Source organism: Leuresthes tenuis, unplaced genomic scaffold, assembly GCF_036924035.1.
Source record: "Leuresthes tenuis unplaced genomic scaffold, fLeuTen1.0.hap1 SCAF_23, whole genome shotgun sequence".
NCBI lineage: Eukaryota > Metazoa > Chordata > Actinopteri > Atheriniformes > Atherinopsidae > Leuresthes > Leuresthes tenuis.
The window spans coordinates 16,432,823-16,458,529 of NW_027325377.1; the positions used below are offsets into that span (position 1 = coordinate 16,432,823).

Consider the following 25,707-nt stretch of genomic DNA (forward strand, 5'->3'; position numbering starts at 1 on the left):
GGGTGTAGACAGCAGGAAAACATGGAGACAGAAACTTAAACAGAATAAATTTTTTTTTCCTTTGGAAATCAATGTTACTTCCACTTCAGATACCGTGTCCCCCTGAGGGTTACACACATTAGCATTGTAATACTTTCAAGCTTTAACAGTTCAGGCCTTCAGCTTTTCCCTTGCTTTGATGTTGGATGGTGACAAAGACTGAGACGCTGACACAGAATCACTTCATACTCAATTGGAAAAATTGTTTGGACACTTGCATTTATAATCTGATAAGATTTTGCAGGTTTTTAATCTTTGCATCTCCCATGAGCTCTGCATGAGGTTGATTAATGATACCAGAGAGATTCAATTTACACAAGATTTTGGACAATAATATCAGAAACCAACTATCGACATTGACTATCAAGATTTAAAACAAACGTGTTTTGAATGCAGATTTTAATAGCCAAGCTTGCTTTCATGCCAAAATGCAATCAGTGTAAGGTGGAAGACTGAGGAAAAGTGATCCTTCAGGCTAGATATGTCCGTCTCTGCAGAATGAGACTTAGCTGCCCATTCTTAGCCATCCATCTGTGAGGACAAAGCTAATTTGGCCCCTGCTCTCTGCTGCCTGTGATCAATGATTCACCCGAGAAGTGAACAGCACCCATTTAATCAAACCACTGGTTTTAACACCAGCATGTCAGCATTGGGCTGCTCTTGTATAAAACATATTTCAAGGATTTATATCTACTTTACTGCTACATGCCCCAACGGTCCAAAATTTCTGTCCTTTGTTACATGACCTGTAACAGCGACATTACAAAAGGTGTCAGGTGTTTTTAATTCTAAATACCTGCAAAGAGTCCAATTTCTGAGGCATCTGTTTCCGAGCCATCTGCTGCCACTTCAGTACAAAGGATGCAAAATGAGTTTGTCCCATTCAGCATTACTCATAATGATATTTATGGATCATCCAGAGTTCCTGGGACAGCTTTAATATGAGCACCACAAACAAAAATTTGCTAACCTTAAATTTATTCAAGTACATTCAAGACCTTTGTCTATACACACACACAAAAAACAAAACAAAAAAAGTGAAATGCAGTAAGAACAAAAAAGGTATGTAACTTAACAATTTAAGGCAATTGAATTTCTTCCCCTCAATAAACACACTTGGCTGCTATACATATACAGCAGCACTTTCATCATTACGTCAAGCAGAAGAACACATTCATTCCGTTGTGCAAAAGTTGCTACTAATGGAGATGATGGAAGCTTTTTGATGGCTATAATATTAAAATGACCTATAGAAATGTTAAGCTTGTGTTAAACAAGCTGTAAGCCACTGCTGCACACAGTTAAAAGTAATCAATACTCAAAGCAAATGCCAATAAAAGCAGGAGAGCTAGCAGAAAGCATACACTTTTTAAAAAGAAGAAAAAAAAAAAAATCGAATTTAACTCGTCAACGGGATACTACAAATACAGCAGTGGGTCATAACATTCTTAGAATCATGTTTTCTGATTGTCACAAGCCAAAATATGCTGCATATGCATAATTTTTACCCAAAACTGAAAAGTGTTGTTATTTGAATGAAAAGCAGGAAAAACAATGTAAGATGGCGCCATGTCACAAGTCAGCGAAAAATTAAAAAGATGAAGCAACTGCCTTCTGGCATGTGCCTTGTCCTCTTTTCCACCTTCTTCCAATCTCACAGACCTCTTCTGTCACATCACAGCCAACAATGAACCATGCGTTTCTTGAATCAGACGATCGGGTTCTGCAGATCCGGGCTGTCACATCTCTGTCCAGCCCTGTCTCGCCATGAAACGCATAGAGGTTATGGTTGTCCCCGTCGCCTACATGATTTTATACTGTGAAATGGCATAAAATGGCTGTTTTCTGTAGGGCAGCATGCACCTGACATGACGGTAAATGGGATCCATGATTAATGAAATATGTAATAGGTTTCTTTTAGCTTGAGTTGTGGAACTAATGTTTTTTGTGCCATGGACCAACGCAGCCATAACATAACCGCCTTTCTGCCGTCATGCTGGATAACTTTCCCTTTATCATTGTTGCAAAGTTAGACATTTTCCTTCACCCCATCACACAACTCATTTTAGAAGTGTACACACATACACCTAAACATAAATACGGAAAAATAAAAAAAACATTCACATTGCTGTCTTTTATCTCCACAAAACAGAGCAGATGATAGCTGTCTCCTCATTACCTCATCCCTCAGCATGCACACTCTTCATCTCTCTACTCCCAAAATCCTCCCTCAAACTGCATTCTGCAACAGACCAGCCAAGTAATAGGGACGCCATTGATCTATCCAGGTACCCTCCGCCGCTGTCTGCATGTCAATATTTTCTAGCGCCTGCTTTGAGGTTTCGGGCTCTGAGACAACTGATGTAAAACAGCAACGGTTTGATCTGGTAAATAGGGATGCAACCCTCTGTCTTTAAATTAACAATCAGAGGGGAATTTTGAGTCAGCTACAGCCATGCACACTGTAAAAATGCATGCTAAATAAATAGGAGATACATTTTTTTTTTTAATATGAGAAACATGAATCACCAGAGGGAACTAAATCTACAGGAATTATATATGTATATAACCACCAGTTCAGGGATATAGACAAAGCAACGATTGCTAGTGGTTTTTTAGGTTGGAATTAGAAACTTTCAGTAGGTTCTAGCAGGGGAATTTGAGCTGAGATGCTTTGAAATGGCATTTAGAGCGCTATGAAGACAGAAAAACCCTGAGAAAATAACCGATCACTTGAGAAATTATGATTTCTAAATATTTCTTATCTTATTTTGATTCAACCCTCGACAACATCCTGATTGCTGCTTTTAAATTTTAACCAAAAAACATTTTATACCCAAATATCACAAGGCTCACCTTGCCATGGACCTTCTGTTGAGCTTCACTGCTTTCCAGTATGTCTTCTCCGTCTCCAGATGCAACTTTTCGCTGGATGTGAGCATTTTGCTCCCGTAAGGCCACAATCTGCAGGATCAGAAAAAGAGGTGAAATGTATAGAAGTACAGCATTATCTTTTTTTCATTCACTGTGGCTTTACAACATTAGCAAAACTTACTAAAAACACTACATCTGAAAATAAATGCATCCAAAAAGAATAAATGTATATAAGAGCAGGCCATGGCTAAATAGTCCTTCATATGCAAAACCAGTAAATTACATCAGGTTACTTTAGAAGACTTCTTAGATTGTGGTTTCAACCACCATGAAGCTGGAAGCATACGAGTCCTTTTAGATCCTCTGTAATTCAGCAACTAAAATCATACTCCTGTCGGGTTGGCAACCAGCAACCTTCCTACACAGACCATTTACTATTACTTTGCCTGTGAAAACAGAGAACAGAAGAGAAAAGAAAACAGAGCTAGACAGTGTAGCTGGCCGTTACGCATCTTTAAACAATTTGCAGCCACCGAAACTTTGTGGTGCCGTGTGTGCTTCGTAAAATGTGTTTTGTAAAAACATGTGAGAAGAGAACTTCTCTTAAGTGCAACCAAACTATTAAATGGCTTGTCAAAAATGGCAACATTTTATGAAACTGCCTCCTTTCATGTACCACAAGCTGCACTAAAGCAGGAACCTTAATACCGTTGCATTTACCTCAATGTTACACCCATATCTCAGACATTTCAGGACTCTAAAGTTGCACTGAAGTGAATGCTGGAGTGCATCAAGTAGTCTAAAAATCAGGAAAATCATAACAGCTACAGTGTGACTGCAACCCTGAATATTGTCAGTCCTCTGGACAGATCTGCAAAGCCTCTCCCTGCAGAACCTGGGAGGGAGGAGTCATCACTGAGATTGAATTCACCTGGACTGACTAGCCCACCACCAACTGCTTATTTAGAGCAGTCTGGTAGACTTTAATGCTTTTTTCTCACCTAACTGTTTTTAAGAATTAAGCCTCAACTAAGGTGAAGCTTCTATTTTGTCAGATCTTGAGCAGGAGGTGACAGTAAAAGAGACAATGAAATACAAATGCTAAAACTCAGCAGTATAAAGGAAAATTCTGCAATGCATTTGATTAAATTATGCGACTGTTGTCCTTTACTTCTAAATACAAAATCGTGAAACTAGGGCAAGAAATCCAAGAAGTGAGATAATCCAACTTATTATTCATAATTTTAAGTAATTTTGACTGTAAATCTGAAACGGAGCGCACACAAAATGCCCCTCACTGCATTACAGAGTTAGCTACACACGTTCTAATAGTTCTGGTAATACTATTCACCATTTTCTTTCAATTTACAATAAGTATGCTTGTGTTTTTTGTCCAAAACATATTTACAATGACAAAAATATTTTTCTACTACTACTGCCTCTACTTGCAAAGATGCAGCTTAAAAAAAACAAAACAACAAAACATTATTACATGTGATGCGCTTAGCATGATGCGATTAAAGCTGCATCGATCTGGTTCCACCCCGAGTTCTTATAAGCTTTAGGCCTTAATATCTCAGCATTTCTTTTTGTAGTGGCTCCTTTTTTTCTTTTTCGTGTGATTTCAATTTCGAACTTCCCAGCAACTTCTTTACATGCATCATAATAATGTGTATAGACTTTGACAGTTTGCATCACAAATGGGTGAAATAAGGTTACAGGAGGGTCATTGTTTTTGTTCAGAGAACGGCTGAGATGTTTGAACATCTGCTCCATAAATAGCATTTCCCTCAATAATAGATATTTGCTGTGACTGAAACAACGAGGGCAGCCCGAGGATAATCAATGACAAAAACGTTAACAGAAGCTACACTGTTCAGAAATAAGTCTGACATTATATAGTTTAAAATCAGATCCTAAACTAAAGTTTAAAGTGTTTCATGTCCCTCATTTACAATCAAAAGGGTTTGCTTAAAAATACAGTTTTGGTTAAGAACTGGCTGTTCATCAACTTTAATGAGGGCAGAATCATGTCTCCATATGTTTCCTCCTCAATTATTCTGAGACTGTAATTCCTCCAGCTCAGAGATCAAACAGCTAACACCGCCCCAAACATAAAAGGACAACAATTAATGAGTGGAGTGCTACATGTGTATCTCAAACTCAGAAATGACAGAAAGGAGAACTTTGCCAGGTGCAAAATGAGCGTTGTGCCGATCATTTCGTTTTGATGTTGTTGAATCAACTCTCATCAAAGGCACACAGCGGATGGCGGAGAAGAGGGACGAGGAGCCTAAAATGGGAGATTCTTATCACGATTTCCTCATCTTTCTTTCTTTAGCACCTCTGTGTTGGATTGAGAGGATACTCTGAGGTAATGTGATGAAGCAGAAACATGAAAAATCTGAGTTGCAAAGGGTGAACACGTGTGTGATTAATTTAACAATTGTATCTTCATTGTCAAAGCTGATTCAGAATGGTGGGCGGTGTCTTCTCAAGCCAGGGCAGCTGACCAATCAGAGCAGGGCCTTGCTTCTCTTTTTATAGGGGTAACTTAGAAATATGCAACTTCAGTAGCTGTTTCATGGGAACCTTAAAGCCTGATAACCCTAAAAAAACAGTAAGAGAATTTCCATTCATTTAAACAATTCATTTGCCTTCATATGTTCCAACACAACACATATAAGCCTGTAACAATTTGTTCTGCAGCAGCGAATTGTGATCACTAACAGTAATCAGTGTGTGGCCACTTAAACACCTGTGACTACATGAGGTCAGAGGCTGCTGATTTCATAAGGCACACCTGTGTTGTGAAAAAGCCAGCAGGGAAATGGGATTCATGCCGGGTCTCCCAAATCAATTACCAGTTTGCTTGCTCACGTCTCCCGGGACCCTCTGAAGCGAGGATATTTCTATTCAGCAACGCCAGTTTAACTGTCGCTCTGCAGCCTCAAGGTCTAATCACTCATCTGTCCACAGCTGACAAGTGTTGCTAACCATTTATGAGGGACGGCCTCACAGACGTACTGTACAGCCCCTCTAACCTTGGCCGTGTGGTGTGAGAGAATTCCTCAAAGTGCTTAAATGTCTGTCAGGGACTTCACAGCTCGGTTAAAAAGCAGCCTTCATCTGAGAATTGTCAAAGAGAAGTGAGAGACAACTTCAGGAGTAAGCCTCCTGTCACATTATTTTCTTTATTTACCCCTTTGAAAATTAAAAAAAATATATATATATATGTATGTATGTCAGCCAGATTGTACACCTTCTCTCAACTTCTCAGCAAATCCAAACATTTGATTTTTTTTCATCTCTCTGACTCACTCTCCTTTGCCTGCTTGTCTCCACACCTTGTTAACTTTGACCAAGTGCATGCCTGCACTCACTAACACACCACCATGCATACCTTGCTTCTTCTTCTCACTGGCCACCTTAATTTCTGTCCTCTTCCTCTCTCCGTCTCCCTGTTTTAACCTTCTGTCCACTTCAGTCCACTCCCTTCTTCTTCTCTTGTCTTCTCTTCTCTTTATTGACTTTTATTATAGGTCTGAGTGTCAGTCTGGTATGTCTGAAAGGCTGCGAATTGCCAGTCTGAGGATTTTCCCAGCTGGAACAGGACCATCTGCAGTGCGAGACCAGCTCCAGCACAGCTGCCGCCTGAGCCAAGAAGCTGAGAGGGAGTTGGGCTGTAATAGAAAGAGTGACTACTCGTCTGTTAGCTCTGCTTGGGCACTGTGCTACTTTGTCCAGCTACTTGCAGAGATGCTGTGGATGCTTCTTGATGTTTGAGCTGATACACATTTCAGAAAGGATTTCTGGACACATCACAGTACGTATGCCAATACTATGCCGTAGAGGGAATGTGAAGTTGACATCACACATTCCTGCTTGCCCTGAGGGCATCTTTTCCATTCAAAGACCCCGTTTCCAGCGTAACGATTGTATTTCTATGCTCAAACTCTTGGGTCAAACACTGAAATCATATCTTAGTCTATTTTTTTTTTAATACTAAACATATCCGTCTAAAAAATTAAAAGACATCTTTATTATCAGTATCATGACTCATACAACCCACTACATGAGACTATGAGATAAAATGTATGAATGTATTTGGAAGCATTGCAATTCATTTGCTTTAATGAATTGTCCAACAAAAGGGGAAACCGATTTTATGGGGCTTCAGATTTCAGCTCAATACTGGCCTATCAGTTAACAGATCTTGCATTTACCAGCGCGATTCAATTACTCCCAGTAAAATCCATCTTCTCGCTCGCCCCTCCATTTCTTCCCTTCTCCATTAGATTTGGATGTTTTAAGCCAAACAAAAGAGAAAAAAACAACCAGCCTACGATGGCAGTAGGCAGAGGTAACAGGAGAGCAATCCTACAAGATGGAACTCCCTTCCCAGAATGCAAGGCAGCATTACGTACCACCACATACTCTATACTGCTGTTTAGTGTTGTATTTCATTCTTACAATGAAAAGTCAAGGCGTCAATTGAAACAAATTAAACAGATTGTAATTGAAAATCATTGTAAGCTAATAAATGAGCTTGTTGCTTCTGTATTTTTCACCATTTGTTTTTCTTTGGCTGATAAGAGTTTTACTTTTCTTATGTGGGTGCAGTGATGAGCTGTGCTCACTGACAGTAGTTACCAGCCCAAGCAGTGTCTTCTAGTACAGCATCGTGCCTGTTTTGTAATGCTGTGCTGTGTCACGGCCTGCTGAAGATCACTGCAATTCAAAGCTAGTTTTCAGCGCTGTTGCACAGATATTTTCTCTGGAACCACTGAATCTTTTCATACTTCTGAGAGACTCAGCTTCTCTGGGATGTTGTTTTCACACCCAGTCATTTTGTTGAGCTGTTACAAATGAAACTATTTAATTGTCAAAAGCTCCATCGCCTGTTTTTTTTTTTCATTTTTAAGCTTTTTTAAACATCATACAACTCAAAATCTTTTTTGCTGCTGTGTTTATATTATTTTCAACAATACAGTAGATTCTAAACGCTTTGCAAATAATAATTTTTATTAAAAATGTTGGTGTCCCAACTGAATTAATTCACAGACATGAGTCCGATTTATTTCATACTTAATACTTTAAAAACACGATGAGCTTCTAATTTGTTATTAGAACAATGCCAATCCTCACTCCCCTTTTTCTCAGTTTGTTATTGAAATTGTCTAATAAATAATATGATTATATGATAACATTTGGGCTGGGAGCCACAGCTTGATATTTACAGGATTTCAATCCAGTCATTAATCATTTATCTACACAGTGTGTCCATCATCATTCATATTCACTGAGTTTACAGCACTAGACAGCTGCAACACAAACAACAATGAATACATTTACATCATTTTCTATACAGCCATGGCAGCCCTTACCTCCTGATTGGCTGCTGTGAGCTCCTCCTCCAAGGCAGACACCCTCTCCAGTGACACCCGTAGTCTCTCTCTTACCTGAAGAGAGAGAAAAAAAAAAGTGGACATGTAGACATCTTCTCTGATGGACTACATTTATGACTGGTTGTTGTTTAAATTCCAATCAAGGCAAGCAAAGGTTAACATGGCAAAGACACAGCTGAAGGAGACTTTCTCTTCCCTCCCTTAGCCTTCCAATAACACCTTATTGTGACTTCAAAGTAGCATTACTCCTTTAAAGTACCAGTTTCTGAGAGGATATTCCAAGTCTCCATTTATTGTGAATGTACTCCTTCACTGACTGTAGGGTTTGCCATGGTTGTGATGGTCTAAGAAATCTCAGAGGAGGTTGAACCCAGATTAAAACTTAGCCAGGATCCAGGATGGGACTGCTGCCAAGACAACTTTTATTACCTTGAATGTCATGCCATTGAGCAGTTTTTTTTAAATAAATGATGCCTTTTAAAGTGGAGGGTGAATAGATTAGAGGGGCGGTAGATATATTACGCACAAGGTTAAAGTCGTAAATAAGCAGGCTGTGAGGATAAAGGAGAATTGCAGAATGTGTCATATGGAGGCTAAATAATACAGCAGGAAAACACACAAATTAAACTGCCGAGGCAATGCTCGCATCAGCAGTTAGTACATCATGCCATAATACTATCTAACAAAACAGAGCACTTTCCAAAAAACTACATATTACTAAATTAAAATGCAAGAGAATCTAATTCTGTTACTGTATATCATACAGAATATTGCACTCTAAAATTCCTATAAGTGATTTAAATTCAAAACAAGTAAGAAATTAAACAAGGGAGGACTCAAGTTTCTGTAGAACCTCTTAACATGAGCATATCTCGCACTAATGGTGGTGAACTCACCTTCTCATCGAGGGCTTTATGGTGTTCAAACAAGGACTTGAGTGCTTTGAGGACTTCAACCTCACTTGAGACTCCTGAGGGAGACTGAGCCTGCCGCTTCACCACCGTCATCCGAAGCGACCGCTCGTGTCTGGACACCAGGCACTCAAGATGTTCCAGAAGTAACTGGACAAAAAAAAAACAACAACAACAAAACAAGTGAAATATTTCTCATAAGAACTGCTAATGAACTGATGCTCAAATAAATCAAGGGATAATCTGAAAGATGCAACACGTATATTACACAGTTTGCTCTTCGAATACTCAGAAATGTGGAAACAAAGACATTTCAAGAGAGTGTTTTGGTGTGTAGCATGTCCTTTTATTTATGCAGTTCTTCAATCTTCATTGGTCTTCACTGGTCTACTAACCCCGTTTTCCTTCAGAAACTGTGCTACATATGTAACACCTCGTCATTGCAACTGTATGAATAGTGTATTCAATCCTACTCAAAGGTAACTGCAATCCTTTCAGCAACAGCGCACAAAAGGATTACACTAATCTATGTTGCTGGATGGCATGTCAAGGCAACTGCCAACAGAAAGCAACAGAAGGGCAGAGTGAAGATCCAAAAGTGAAAGAAAGTCCAGTGCACGACAACATCTGGGGGTAAAAACACAAGTTGTGACAGGAAGAGATGATACCAGTATACAGAGCTAAAACTTTATTTGTTTGGGTAGTTTTCTGATGATGCAGCACAACTATAGCTGCAGTCATTGCTGGTTTCAGGCTGAAAAGTAAAATCTTAGAAAAACAATTGAACATATAGTCCCAACATCTGAAACTACATGCAACTAAGGTCAAAACTCCTGTGATCATTGGTGTTGGGTGCATTTGTAATTTGCAATAAGCCTAACTGCGTTAACATTATTCCCCAAATGACCTGTGAACAACGGAACCCGCAGGCTGGGATTCATCTGCTTGTACACATTCATGGCTCCATGTGCATAAAAAAAAATATATATTTTAAACCTCAAAGATGAAAAAGGATACAGGTCAATGGCTGACTAAAAATCAGCAGAAACACAGATGCAGATGTATTCAGGAGAATGAGCCACAGTCCCACAGTAAAGAATACCGAGATAACATGCTTTGGTCATTTATTTGCATCAAATGGGGTTTAGAGGGACGAAAGAGATGCACAGAAGAGGGAGTGTGATGATGGGGCTGCATGGGTGGAAAAAGAGTTGGGGAATTTAGATCTATAGGTGCCATGAGAAATACCTGTAGATACCAACAGTATTGGTAGACGATGTAGAGGAAGAAAACTTCAACATTTTTCTGAATTTCTACCTGCTCGAGCATATCGGCTGACTTTTAAAGACAAAGTTAAAACCTCAAAACGTTTCAAGCAAAGAAGATCAGAAAAAAAAACAAAAAAAAAAACAAGCCTGACAGAACATCTCTACAGAAATGCAATGATGGCATCTTCTGTGCCGAGGAGCATTTAGACAGTTATCAGGTTAAGATTTGAATCTCAATGATGAAATGTGTACCAACTTTTCTTGCAGTGAGTCATTACTGTGCTACCTTTAAATTTAATATAGAAAATCTAAACTTATAGCCATTAAGTGGCTCAGTTGTACCATTTTGGGAGATTTAACATAAACCACATATCATAAAACACAAAGTTACTTTTACATTCCTAAAACTATTTGTATGTTACAGTAAAATGAAATATCCTCACTGGACAAACTGACCTCCTGAATCCAAATCTAACTGGTAGGATGCAGCCTAAGCCTCGAGCATCTGGGACACTGAGTAATAGTTTCATCCTTTTTCTACTTGGGAGCTATATTCAGTTGGAATCTTATTTCTCTCCCCTCAGGACACTGAAGACAAATCTTCAATAGAAAACACTGTAGCAGGGGGAAGTGATCAGAATCTCTGCAGGAGCGAGCAGTAGGTCTGCAAACTCGCTGTCATCTTTTCTCTTGTCTGTTTGATTCAACTGTCTGTGAGAGCGCCATCACCAGCCATCATATTTGTGTATTCCTGCAAACTCAACAAAATCAACCCTGTTGAATCAGTCAGTATTTACCTTGTGTGTTCTAATTCGTCCGTCTCATGCTTCTTCAACTCTTCAGTCTGGCTGCTGTTAAAGTTCCCTTGTCTCGTCATAGCCATCACACCAGCTCCTCAGTTTACTGACTGCCCGTACATGCCTTCCAACACTTATTTATAGAATGCTAAACCCCTTCAGTGACAAAAGCAAACTTAATTAAAGTTTGCTTGGTAATTGCTTGTTGGAGGATTTGAGGTGATAATAAAGTGAGGGTGTGAAAATGACTCCTTTTCAGTTTTTTTGCCCCTTATTTCTTTTCTTTTTCTGGATTTTTCAGTCATTGTTCTGCTAAACTCGCTCACCTTCACCAGAACAAGATAGTGAATGACTGTAAATCCACACTTAATCAGCACAGGGACGGAAAACAGTCTTATCTGTCAACAGCAGTGTGTGCTTACTGCTTTGGAAAAAAGGAATTATTTTTCTATTGAAGATACAGGACTTCAGCTCCACTAATGTTTCTATTTTCTGTTCTCTGGAGAATCTTTGAACTGGACACTGCACGGCATCAGTGCCATTTGAACTTAGTTCTACTGTAGAGCAGCCATCCATGTGAAGTCAGTGGAAATTTTTTAAGGGAGAATGTGGAGAACTAATGAGGTGTGTCTTGCCATTGGAAACAGACAGTGCACATGGATGCTTCAGTGCTTCTGCAAGCTTACAGCCGTACCCACTAGATAGCTTTAGCTTCTGCAGGATGCTGTTTATCTCGGTGTGCAGCAGGCATTTTGGCTTTTTTGCAGGGCTGACATTGGAATTCGAGGCAAAGTTGTGAAACTTCTACAGAAACTCGTGGAACGAGGTTAGGTATTGAAGAAACAACCAAAAAAAGCAGCTGCATCCTCATTGCCTAGACCATGTGCTGCTTGTTAAATGTTTTGAAGTAGTATGTTGAAGCTTTAAATACCCTGGTATTGTTCCTCTCGGCTTTGAGCTCAGAGATCTCCTCCTCCTTCTCCAGCAGCTGCTCCCTGCAGGCGTTCAGCTCCTTGGTCAGTGCAGCAAACTCCTGAGTAAAACCAAAGAGAAAACAAATAGATGGGTCAGGACCACGGCTAGCATCACACAATACCCTGCAGCTGCCCTGAAGTGCAGTGATGCAATGCGACATGAAGCAGAATTGCATCATTGCATTTTTACTAGTAGCTGACGGGGTGAAGAAAAAAGAAAAAAAAGAAGAAAACAAAAACATTGGGAACAACTTTCTAATGAGCTTATAAGCCTCTTAGGGTGACATGACAACCACAGTACTAGTGAGCTTAGAAGTTTATAATATGACCCAACTGGTGGTACTTTTTTTGGGACCAATACTGACAATAACATTTGAAAGCCGTTATAACAATACATCAACATCTCCCGAAACCAGATTACTTGCCCGATTCCCTCATGAAGCGATTCTGAGCTATACATGCATGTGTATGACCAACTGTCTCATAAACAACCACAGGAGGTGGAGAGACAGGCTGTCACTTGGGGAGCCTTTGTCCCCGTCATCTCAGTCTAAATTAAGCACATCCAAAATAAACATCTTTGGAGCAGGTCATGTCAGGCAGGTACAAAGAAATCATCTGTTTTCTCATGTGTTACAGTCTTAACTCTAAAATTGGGCTGATGGGACTCAAACAACACACTCAGCATTTGATTTTAGAATTAGAATTTTTCTTAAAAAGAAAAGAAGAGCCCATCTAAAAACAAGCTATAAAAGGTGATATCTTAAAACAAACGAAGTATTAACTTCCTCAGATTCAGTCTTCTGATTACCAGAGAGTTCCATCTATACTCTGCTTCTCATTTGGGTCCGGGTTGAGAGGCCAAGGCAGAGAAGCCCAGACGTCTCTTTCCCCAGACATCCCCTCCAGCCCTTCCAGGGGGCATACAGAGGCTCTCCCAACCCAGCCGTGAGGACTGATCTCTCCAGCATGTCCTGGGTCTGACCTGAGTCTCTGTCCAGCTCACAGAAAGTTAATCATTAAAGATTTAAAATGTTTACTTCGCTGAAGATTTCTGAAGAAAACAACATATGAACTCATATAGATCCACTGGAAGGGTGTGGTGTTTATCCATAGAGACTTCCATCTTTGCCTGTGGTTTTCTCTTTACGTTCCTCGTTTTTCTTCATTCTTCATTAAGGGATTTCCTCAAAAAAACTATTTCAAAATATTCCGTAGCTGTAGTGCATTTTTGACCTTTTTGATATTAAGTGTCATGAAAATGAATTATCCAACTAAACAATTCATCTCCTCAATAAGTCCCAAAATACCTAAAACATGCACCAAAAAAAACAATACACAGCTAATACACACTACTCACGAGAAAATCATGAAAAGAAAATTCATTTTTAAAAGCTGACAGTTGACAAGTGATCCATCTGAGTACTCAGTGTGAGTCAGAATATGTGCACAATCTGTCCTTCAGGAGTCATGGACAATAACTCAGTGTTGCAGACAGACTGCAGGGAGCACAACAATATCATGTCTCACACTGACAAGGGTGCAACAAATCCTTATAGACCTTATAGAGCCACAAATCCGCTTCACGAAGACAGCACGAAAACTCCCAAAGAACTACAAATAGCAAAGCGAATCTGTGATCAAAAGCTAGATTTACAATTATACATGTAAACTGTGTTGGAAGCAGGGAAAGATCTTGCATTCTCTGATGCATTCTCTGCATGATGAGTTGAAGAAATGTTGTGAAATCCTCGTAGCAGAAAATGTATTCACCTTTTGTCTTAGGAACCCAGAGCAGTCATAAAGGACTCTTTGTTTCTGTCCCGCTCTGTTGAGATTATAAAAATCATATACTACATAAGCTTGTATTTGTTGAAAGAATATCATGTGAAAAATGATGTTTTATTCATATTAACCGTCTTTATTAACAATGTGCTATTCACTTAACTGACACTAATAGAACCAACAAACTGAATAGATTTGCACTCTAGAAAAAACTTAATTTAAGTGGTATTTTTCACATTCTACCTTCAAACCTTTCACCAATTTCACATTTTTAATGCTGATCGTGATAGAAATTGTTGCTAATCACTCATAAAAGACAACACTGAAACCGAGACCATAATCCTGCCTTTTAAGATCCATTATATCAAGAAAAAAAAAACAAGAAAAAAAAACAGTCAAGAAGTCAAGGGTTTAACTGTCAGGAAAATGCACTTATTCTACTGTATATACAGTAAGGGCCAGCTCAATTAATGACTAGTTTATCTACGGAGGAAGCTAAGGTCAACTAGGATGTTGCTGTTACTATAGCAACTGGAGATAAGGGGGGGGGGGGGGGGGGGAGTGTTGGCGTGGTAACAAAGTCATCTCTGTGGAAAACTGACCTACAATATACTAACAGAACAGGAGGAAGAATATTCTAGACAATAAAGCAAGAATTTTTTTAACATTATTTTCCTCCACAGACCATCCAAGTTTCCAAATGTGATCATCACTATTTCGCCCTATTCTAAACTATCATGGGAATCACACTGTAATGAAGCCATGGTGGAGTTACAGAGCACTTCTTTGCCTATTTGCATCTTTCAAACTTGTAAACGTGTGCAGCAGGAAGGGAACAAAAAAAAGAAGCTTAGAGCGCATAAATCTCTCTGCCACAAGAGTGCAGCTAATCACAGTCAGGTCCTCCTAAAAAAAAAAAAAAAAAAAAAAACTCTGCAAATTGCACAATTTGCTTTAACGCTTGTCCGACCCAAGAAATCCCCTGATGTTGCTCCAAATGCAACAGCTTCCTCAGCAACAGACCGCGGTACACTCCTGCAGCTCATCATTAAACCAGCCGTCTCAGGGCAATTCTTCCTCTCAGAGCAGAGTTAAAGAAAACGCCATAACCCCCAGGGGCGAGGAAATGCAAGGACAACATGGCCTCCTCCCAAAGGCCACACTGTCAGGACATTTGACAGATTATAGGCTCCACAGAAACAACATTTCACACAATGTTTTGGCTTCTAGACACCACTAAATTGTTGAAGTAGTAACATCATCTTTACAGCTAGAAGAGAGACCCTCTAACAGATGCAAACACTGGACCAGACGCCTGCACGAGCATTTATAAACTCGACGTTGCCACTTGTGAAACTGCCGGTGGGAGTTCATTTAGTAACCCTTATCCTCACAGTAAACTTTATCTTAATGTGTAGCTATCAAGTTAATTTTACATAAATGTCCATAGTAGTATAGCAACATCTAATAACATTTTGTGTTTGTTTAACCTTCTCCCAAACAGTAATGCCATTATTTCTGCAGCCATTTCAAACATTAAAAGACAACCTTTGAGAACATGGTGGTTTACATATCTATAATACAAACATGTTGTATCCACAAGTTCCTGGCAACATCTCTGAGATGCATACATACATTCCAAATAAGGAACTATATTAAAAGATATGCTTAGACAGAGTTGCTTACAGTATATTTCAGGCACACTGAATTATTCACAACACTGAAAATGCAGCAAATGGAATTTTATTTCCATTCAGTGACACTTATTTTGCTCCCTCTAAAAGGAAAACACAACCTGGACAATCTTAATTCCCAGGATACACTTCCTACAGGCGCTGCTCTCATAAATAACAAGAAAATAGGAAGGCATAGCAAAAATGAGAAAAGAATTGCAGAATGCACCGCAGTGGAGGTACTATTAGGTGAGCAAGGGTACAGCGAGGAGCCGAGGACGGGCATATAAATAAAGGGTGAAGATGCACATGCTGGGGCTTGCGTGACAGAGGACCTTCAGTGCATCAGTGAAAAGGACTTTCACCTCTGTTGTGGTTTTACAAGGTACACTCACACTGACTGTTTGGACCCTGGCGAGTCACTCAAGGGAAGTGATGAGAGTAATCCTGACATTCTAGGATGTGGTCAACTGCTGTCCAGCTGTGAACAGCAGCAGAGTTACCTAACAAAAGCAGATGTGGTTCCGATTGATATAAAAATTAGAATAATAAGCTTCTCAACAACATACAGCATCTGTGCCCGAGTCCTTTGTGCAAGGTTTCTTGGGGCTTTTGTTACTCAAGGTTGTTTTAGAAGTGGCCAGCTTTGATGGAGTGTTGCCACTTTTTTATATTTCATTCAAAAAGCTCTGAAGTGTAGGATTCCACTTAGATGAGCTGCGGTTTTCCTCCAAGCATCTCTCTAGCACTATTTTACCCATGACCCACTGGACCACTACCCACCAGTCTCTGTTCCCCACTTCTCATTACCTGTGCAAAATGCTAGCGCTGCAGTATGAAAGGTAAAGTGTGCGGGAGTATTAATGCGTGTGTGAGGATGGTGTCTGCCAGGTGAACTCTAAATGAATCAGTGGACAAGGCTTCCTCCCTGAGTGAGCGGCCTAAATTGCTGCAGAGGATCCATTTTTTATCTCCCTTTTTTTTTTCTTTTAAATACAGGTGTGCCTCTGCAAGAGAGTCACGCTTCCAGGCTAAAAACAAACCCTGCCAATTGTGCATCGCCTTCAGGAGAGACAGAGAGGGGGTGATGTGATGGAAGGCATGCTGATTCACCGAGTGAAACGCAGAGAGCAGCTCATCCACGCAATGATGATACTGCCATTTCCTGCATTTGAGCCTCTGAAATGTGAGCAGAAATAGGTGTGGAGGAAATTATACCTGACGCCGACAGCCAATTCTCAAAAGGCTAGCATGAGGCAAATGAAGATGAGTCACAAGGAAGTGAGAGTATAACCTTTACTGTGTCCCGAAGAAGAAAAAATTGCAGCAACTTTCATAGAAACAAGCTCTCAAGCTTTAAAATGAGCTCTTTGTTGAGGCATTGTGACACTAATTTGGACAACTAAAAATTGCACCCTGTAATGAGCCATCAGCACAAACAGAGGCCTGCTCTCAAATATTACACGAGTATCAGAAAGATTTACAGCAGATCTTTAATATTTAACGGACACGTATATTTAAAATCCGAGACTAAAGGAAGGACAGGACATAGTGTGGTTATAAATAACCATGAGATGAACCTGCTGTTATCAATACTAACATTGCATCTCCCGCAGTCAACACAAGTCTAACCATACCGATGCTGTGCTGAAGCCGACTAAATGTCAATATGATCACATTAGATTCACGTCCTGTCAATAAAAAATTCCCATCATGTAAATGAAAACCGTCAGCTGTATAATAACCTCACAAGTTGAAAAGATGAGGGAAAACCAGCCCTTAAACCAGCGTTTGTATGCTTTCATCTTTTCAGTCCAACAAACTTGGTGTTAAAGTGAATTGCAGTGGTAAAGGTGTCAATAAAATCCAATTATTAATTTTGTTAAACTTCCATTTGACATTCGTGTTGCAAAAAAAAAAAATTAGCTGAGGCTGCTGCATGTAATGTGAAAAATCAATGACTGTGGTGCTCAGTGAGTGAGGCTTAAAAATGGTCCACAGAGGTTGGTGGTGGCTTGAGTCATCTGCCTGACCCAGGACCCAGCTGACAGTAGTTAGTTGTTAGAGTAGTTTTGATGCCTAAACCTGACAAACAGCGAGCGCAAATAAAAGCGAAAAGTGGCAAATCATAGTCCCACACAAGTACTGAAATCTGATTTAAAGCCAACACAACTAACCAACACTTTCCCTATTCATATGAGGATGGATACAAGCATGTATTTTTCAGGCAAATAAAAAACAACAAGAGACAACAATACAGCAGAATTTGGTGAACTAACAGTTATACCATTATACTTTCTGGTGAACATTTAGACTTTGTTCTAAAGAAAAGCTTTCAGAAACAGAAGCTTTCAAACTAGAAAAGGAGCTTTTTTTGAATGCACTGCTATTCTGATCTGGTCACTCAATAAGATGCTTTTGTACAGTATGGGAGGACCACTACCAGCCAAATTCTTGGCCTCCATTTTGCTGATAAAGATGGATCGGTCACAGAGACTCCACATCGGACACTCAGGAGCCTCAGAGACCTTGAGGAACCGGCACTGCACGAGATATAGCTCACCAGCAGGCTCATTTCCTCAGCTTTAAATATTCAAGAAGGTTATCTGTGCTGAGTGAGCACTGCTGCTTCTCCATGGCGACATGTAGGTGAGTTAAAGGTAGCAGACACATGCTACAACAGCATCTAGCATGCTTTCATCAGTGGGTTCTCTGCAGGAACGGTGTGTTAACCTTTCATCCATCGCTGTCAAAATAACACCAAGAATGTCCACCAACTCTGCTGACATTATTGCTGCCATTCAGTCTTGTAGCACCTCCGCTGAAAACGACGAAAAACATCAATATTCAAGCATTTGTGGGTTCACTCGTCCTTTTATCCTCTAAAGAGAAGCAGGCAGGTTGTAAAACCATCACCACTTCAAAGAGCTGCTCAAACCAAAGAGCACACATTTAGCATGGGGCTATGGTAAAAAACATCAAGCATTTGTTGTATTTTCATTCTTTTTCCGACGCAAGAAACATTGATTTTCGCAAGATCAACATGACCTTTTACGTGTCCTCTAAAAACACATGAAATCTTATGGCACCTCTCAGAGAATGGCCAGATATGCATAATAAATCAAACAGCATCAACCCAGTTAATCACCAGTGACCATTAACTTTCAAAAAGCCAGATAGGAATTAAGAGTAGAAATTGAAATTTCTGAGTTGAATAATTCATAGATTTTACACATTTCCTCGAGAATCATTCTTTGGACATGTAGGGAAAAAAGGAAAAAGACGAAGAAGAAAGAGAAAAAAACAGACCGAATAAACAACGATTAGCCTGAAAAGTGCTTGTGTGGCTTTGTTGTTGCCTTGCATCCTGACAGGGGTGGACTGGTCACATTCGTTTAATGGCACCACAGCAAAACAGCAAAATGAAAAACGCCTACCTGTACACGGGAGATGATTCTTTCAGGTGAATCACAGCAAGCCAAAAACAGCAGTAAGGCCGTATGTCTAAACAAGTGTGTTTGTCCGTGTGTGTGTGTGTGTGTGTGTGAGAAAGAGAGAGTGTGTTGGTGTTGAGGGGAGGAAGAGAGTGATTTACAATAACCTTTAGCTGGCAAAGTAAGAAGGGTCATCTGTGAGCTATAAAGGCCCCTAGAGGCCAAGTCATAAATCTGAGAGTGAAAATTACAGCTTGACAATTTACTGCTCTCCTCGTGCCCAATAACTAATTTTGATCGCCGTGAAGTCATGTAAGAGGACAAATCCACCGCTTCCCATTAAAGGATCTTTCTCCGAACTTCTCTTCACAGGAAGACATTCAGATTAGTTTTATTACACGTGCCAGGTCATGGAAAAATATCTGTGCACACTGTAAATGTTTCAGCCTTTTAATCCAAAGAGCAGTTCAGGTTCTGACCTGATAATAATTTTCAAGGCCTGAGTGGAAGTTTTGGGGCTTTTAATCACCAGAGCAAATGTTGCACAACTGAATTAGAAAATCGCTGGTTCTTTGATAGAAAGAGACAGCTAGCCTGCTCTCATGACAAATGTCATGTATAATCACCTTGTAAAACACCATTGACAAAACGGGCAAAGGTTAGAGTGCAGGAGAATGTGCCCCCGTCTTTCGGCTACACTTGTTGGTGCTTCTTGTTGAGGGTTTCGTGTCAAAGTAAATGACTGTTAAGCACCAGCAACCAGTTAGCTCAGCTGAAAAAGTCTTTCTGAAGGAAACAAAATCACAACATTTCACTTATTTATTCTGTTAAAAGAACAAAAGTGTAGCAACAGCATATTATCTTTGTCAATATTCAGTGCATTTAGCAATTTGTAGCAGCAGACAGGAGTACTGGCAGGAAAGCTGAGTGATATTGTGTTGTAAGCAGTGTTTCCTCTGATGAACTCCATCTACCGTATGTTCTACAGTACATTTATCCTTTAAAAACCACCAAACTCCTTGCACAAAAACTGTAATTTTCCCACGCAGAACACAGTAAACCCAGGTCTATCACTGCTTGGTTTGTATTATGGTGCAACTTTGGGGATTTAAACAGTTAAACAAGAAACTTCTGTGTGTTGTGAGGGAAATCTACTGTGTTTGGGAAAGAAATTTGGCTTCGAATACAATATAGATGGATGTAGAGTAACTACTTCAGTTTTCTGTTGGGAAGGGTTTCCTGAACGGCAGAGGAATAAACATAGTGTATTCTTATGTTTGGGTTGGCTTCTATTTGGGGGGAAAAATATGATTTGCTGCTGCTGACCCATTTCATAGCAATGCATTTCTTACAGCCTCCACACCAGCAAGAACATATGCTTCTCCAACTGGGGACATGCATCGGCAAGCACCATCTACTGCAAGTTATACACTGATGATGGATAAGTAGACTAATTCATACAACCTCACTTCTGAACTGAATTATTTCCTGGGCTAACTGGCAGCATCTTTACATTGTATAAGCAATTATGAAGAAGTTAATAAACTCCGTTTCTAGTATCTTTGAAGAGAAATACTAGATTCACACTGTTGAGTATTTTCTAGTATTGTGCTGTGCAGATGAGATGCAAGCTCGTCCTCCACATACAACATTTGCTTAAATGCGCAGTGTCAATACAAAAAGCTATGAGAGTGAGCTCAAGAAGAAGTATTTAGGTAGAAGAAAGTGAAGGTAATATGAAAGAAAGTATTGCAGAGACACAGTCTCTCGACTTGTGTATGGTTCAGTGATAAATTGATGCCGCTGCAATGAATGGTGCTGCAGCGCCCATGTTAAAAAGGTCAGGGAGGGGGGAGAGCATTTTATTATCCAGAGAGAATGCATCCTCTCTGTTTTCCACATGTAATGTCCTGTCACAGTCTTCTCATTCTGGTCCCAAGCATTCATGCACACTCTAAAGCTGTGTATCTTTGTGGAACACACAAACAAGCATACCCCGAAATGTCAGACCATCCATCATTTATTACACATGGAGTGAATGATGTTGAAATAGAACCCTTTTTCTTTTTCAAGGGACAAAACAGCAGCAGCTGCAGCAGCAGGCTCCTGGCTGTGGGGTGAGCTTGTCCAGTCGGAGGAGACGAATCACATGGCTGATGACCATGAGTCCTCTGTGATGGCAGTTGGAAACCTCTACAATAGAGGAAATAGTCTAATTTTGATGATCAAATTGTGTCCACAAATTGTTTATAGGTTAAATATTTTCATTTGCGTTGCAATAATGATAATGCTCCCCACAAATTAAAAAAAATAAATAAATAAAATCTATATCTAATGTCAATTAATAGCAAGAGATCTGGACAAATATCAGCAAAAACACACCTGCATCAGTTGCTCAGCAAAAGGACCAAATACTTCCAGAAGACAAAAAAGGGAGAATTAGCATAAATTAATACAGCACTGTGTCGGTGCTGTCGAGTGGTCTGGATACATCGCTTCGGCATTCTGGAATAGAGTAATCAGGAATCAGATCTCTTTCAACCAATCAAAATCCTCTCGGGAGGCACTCTGCCCACAACACAATGACAGAGGTGCTTGTACAGTGGTGTTGAGGCAGAAGAGATGGAAAAAAAGCAAAGAACTTGCTCTAAAATGTAGCAAACATACTTTTTAGTTATTGATTAAAAAAAAAACAGAAAACGTTTTCCTTCTGTAGCATGCAGGCTACAGCCTTTATGGCGTTTGTTTCATGCAGTGAAGCAGATATGAAAAAATAGTCAGACAATTGGAAGGGATGGGGGTGTAGAATGCTGCTTTGAATGAGCAGGCTTACATTAGCAGTCATCGAGTTTTTCTGACTTGGTTGTCAGTCATGGCGTGACTCATAGTTTTGTTCACTTTGCCTTTGCTAAAGACACAGTGGAAACAGAAGACTGTGTTCTCAGTTAAATAATGCTAATCAATATATATGCAGCACTCCTACTATTGCCTTTTGGAAGTAATCAGAAGGTAGTTTATTTCTTTAACATCTTCCTTGGTCTCCCTGTATGCTTTCCTTTTACAACAATCCTACTTTGTTTGTACTTCCTCCTAATTTTAGGCCAGGATGACTGGGAACAACCAACACCTTTTACCACACTCTGTGTTGAGTTGCTTTCTTCGATGGTTTACAATCCTGTGATAACTGCAAGAAAACAACATCTGGAGAACTAAAAGCAGGAAATGCTGGCATTTTAAAGTTCCTGTTGATAAGTGTAGTTATCGACTGAGATGCAACCATGTTCAAAATGATGAGACGCTTGAAATAAGAAATCGATACAAAAAAAGAAAAGAAAGATAAAGACCTGAAGAGAGAGAGCTGGAAGCCACAGAACATTAGTAAATCAAAGTCCAGTCGCCAGATAAGAATGGCAATTCTAGTCTGGCTGATAACCAACAGAGAAACAGAATAGTTTGGTACAGGAGAAATGCTAAGTTTAGAAAATTCCTCAGTCAAGTGGTCGGATTTGCAAAGATTACAGTAGACAGAGATGGCGGGCTTTGGAGCGCTGATAATTCAATCCCTGTCCATGCAGATAACATTTGTAACAGCCATGAAAAACAAACACCCCGTGAGCATCACTGTGTACATTGTCTGAGGTTTAACTCTCACTGATATGAAGGTTATTTGTGGCTAAAGCAAAACATGCAGCACAGGATCTACAAGACTGTAATGGGCCCTTTCAAACAGAACAAAGCCATTAACATGAGGAAGCTCTATATGAGTGATACCTTGAACACAGCCAGAGGGAAGAAGTGAATCTCCATCAGTCTACTTACAGCAGCCATTAAAGAGGGTGACTGGTACCGTCATGACCCCTTGACCTTTTCTTTAACCTTTCTTGCTTTTAGCCTTTTTGGCTGAAAAAACGTTTCTATTGCCCAGGGAATTCTCAACTCCCTGACCAGAACCTCGGGCTTACTTAGGAATGATTGAAAGGAAGGGAATAATCCTTAGAGATAGAATACAGTTCAACAAAGATGTTGCACTGCTCACTATTTTCAAGATATGGGTGGAAAAAGGACCAAATTGAAGCCGAAAAAGAGTAGACTGCTCCACCGTCTACGTAGCTTTTGAGGGGGATAAATTTCTTATGTAGAGCAGTTAATATCCCTGCATTAAGATTTACAACTATTTGATGAGACCAAAGAGGCGTCAAGGTGCCCATTTAATTTCTGTTGTTAGCTTATGGTCTTCTATAAAACATTGTGTGTGATGTAGTGTCCATGTCTATTTAGCAACCGACACGGTATCAAAGCTTAATGGTTTGTGAATATCAAACAGCATGAATGAACAATTAGGAATCTGACCAGAGGCTGGCATTTTAAAACGCCAGAGAGAACAGTGAGAGGTTACCGTGCTTGCACTCTACAGGAAGATGCTATAAAGTGAATGAAGAGCCAGTTTGAAAGCAATCCCTGCCTTTTATCTAAATAGATTTCAAACGCTTCGGTAGTTAACCGTATGTCAAACGAATTCAACTGGTTCATTTTCTCAATTTCCACATGAGCAAGACCTCGAATAAGTCAGATTTTTACTAGTCCTAAAAGCAGATAAAGCTAAATTAAATGTCTCATATATTTAAATCCAAATAATCAATATCTGTGAGTGGTGACAATATGGTAACCTTTGCCTTTAACCCCTCCATACAGAACAGTTTCATCTGTTGGGGTTTTCTCACATGAACTGCTTGCCTCAGGTCTTTTAACAACTCTTCTGTTGGAATGAAGTCAACAAAGAATCTGCTTAACTGCTTATCAAGCTAAACGTATACATCTCTAAGAAAAGTAGCTCATATGGTCAAGAATGTTAGAAAAACTAGAGGGCTAGAGTCTGTAAGGCCATGGTTTAAACTGTCCGATACACAATTTCATGTCCTTTTCCTGCTCTTGTCATCACCTGTCATCTCAGCTGCCTTTGTGCAGGAGGCGTTATCGCTCTCCTCCAGCCCTCTCTCCTGCATAGTCATACGGACCGGTTACTACATGAATTAAATGGACTTGAATGAATATCACAGTCGTGGACTTAAGGCGAGATGGTATCCAAGGCCGCCCGTTGGCTCTCGATGAGGCATGGTCTGACTGAGGCTGGCTGAAAAACAGACCCAGGAAAAGGCATTCATATCATCACGAAGCCCAGCCTTATACTCATGAATCACCCTTACTGACTTGTAACAGCGGTGTTGGCTTATAAAGGTCAAACCACTCATAGTAATAGGGTTTTGACATGCAGCTACTCTTTGTAAACCACTACCAACATTCACAGTCATCTCGATGTAATTTAACTCCCTCTTTATTTGAACCAACAGGTAGATATGTATATTTTGATAGGAGGTGAGGATGAGAAGGGAGGACATGTGTCCTCCCTCTTCTCTCTGCAGGCAAACATTGAAAGTCAAATGGCCTCTGGCACCATTCAAAATGAATTACTGTTGAAGGCCCAGTGCTGTGAATCTCTGGCATTTTATAAAAGGTCTGTAGCACGAAGGAGACCACCTGAGAGTTACTCCACATTCAGGAAACGGCCCTCGCAGCACACGCTGATCCAAGCAATTCATTCTCTTTGTATATGAATAACAATTTTTATGTCCATTTAAAGATGGCACAACTGGGGATTTCTGCAGGCATACAAAACAAACTAAACTTATGATCAGTTCCGTAAATGTACCATACAGAAAGAGCAGAAATCAAACAGCTCGAAGCAGAATGGCATGACAATGCTGCCTGCTGGCAGGAAGGCAGAGGTGCTGAGATAAGAAACCTGCATGTGTGGAAAACGCAGCACAAACAACTTCCAGGCAGTTCAGTCCTGTATGTGCTGACTGCATTCAACAACATCTGAGCAATGCCTTTTAATGGAGTGATCACTTCTCTCGGTGGAGCAAATGAATGCCTGTGATTGGCTGAAGCAGGTGGTAATTATAATAAATACCAAATTTCTATGCAGTGAATTTGAAATGAGTTGATAATGAGGCAGCTTTCCTTTGCCTGGTTTGGACTGATTGTGAGTGCTGGTGAGATGATTGAGAGGGTACAGCTTCCCCACGTCTCTTCCAGACACACACGCGCACACACACACACACACACACACACCCAGAGAGCTGTCTGTCCTTGGGAGGTTAATGTTCCTGTGCTCCTTTGGGGCTCCTTTGGGGCTCCATGGCCACATGTTTTGCTTCTTTTGTCCCTTTATCCGAAGCACTCATCAAACTAAAACATAAATTTCCTCAAATAACAAGACAAAATGATTTCTTCACTTATACGCGACAGATTTGTGTGGTTTGTGCATTAGTCGCATTCACAAAATTTGTGATTTAACAAACCCCCAATGTCAGAAGCACCTTTTTTAGAATACCATAACTGAAGCGTGTCAATAAAACAAAACACTGAAATGAGCCTGTGATTTTGAGTTAATCAGCTGGCATTAAAAGTATAAAGGCATTCAATTTTACATCATTTTGTCATAGCTAAATAAGACTTTTGCATTACAAATTTGGAGTACGGC

The 25,707-nt window shown here is 40.0% G+C and overlaps 1 protein-coding gene across 6 annotated transcripts in view; it reads right to left on the bottom strand.

Annotated features, from left to right (window-relative positions):
• Positions 1 to 25,707, bottom strand: part of ppfia2 (PTPRF interacting protein alpha 2) — a 139,885-nt gene that overhangs the window by 30,577 nt on the left and 83,601 nt on the right. For all 6 annotated transcript variants that reach the window (XR_011909976.1, XM_072377890.1, XM_072377889.1 and 3 more), the window contains 4 exons: positions 12,229 to 12,330; positions 9,218 to 9,382; positions 8,301 to 8,375; positions 2,896 to 3,003 (listed from right to left, as the gene is read on the bottom strand). Coding sequence is in view for 5 of the 6 variants with exons in the window: in XM_072377890.1 (XP_072233991.1) it covers positions 2,896 to 3,003; positions 8,301 to 8,375; positions 9,218 to 9,382; positions 12,229 to 12,330 (450 nt within the window). In the remaining variant the exon portion in view is untranslated. The remainder of the gene's footprint in view (positions 1 to 2,895; positions 3,004 to 8,300; positions 8,376 to 9,217; positions 9,383 to 12,228; positions 12,331 to 25,707) is intronic.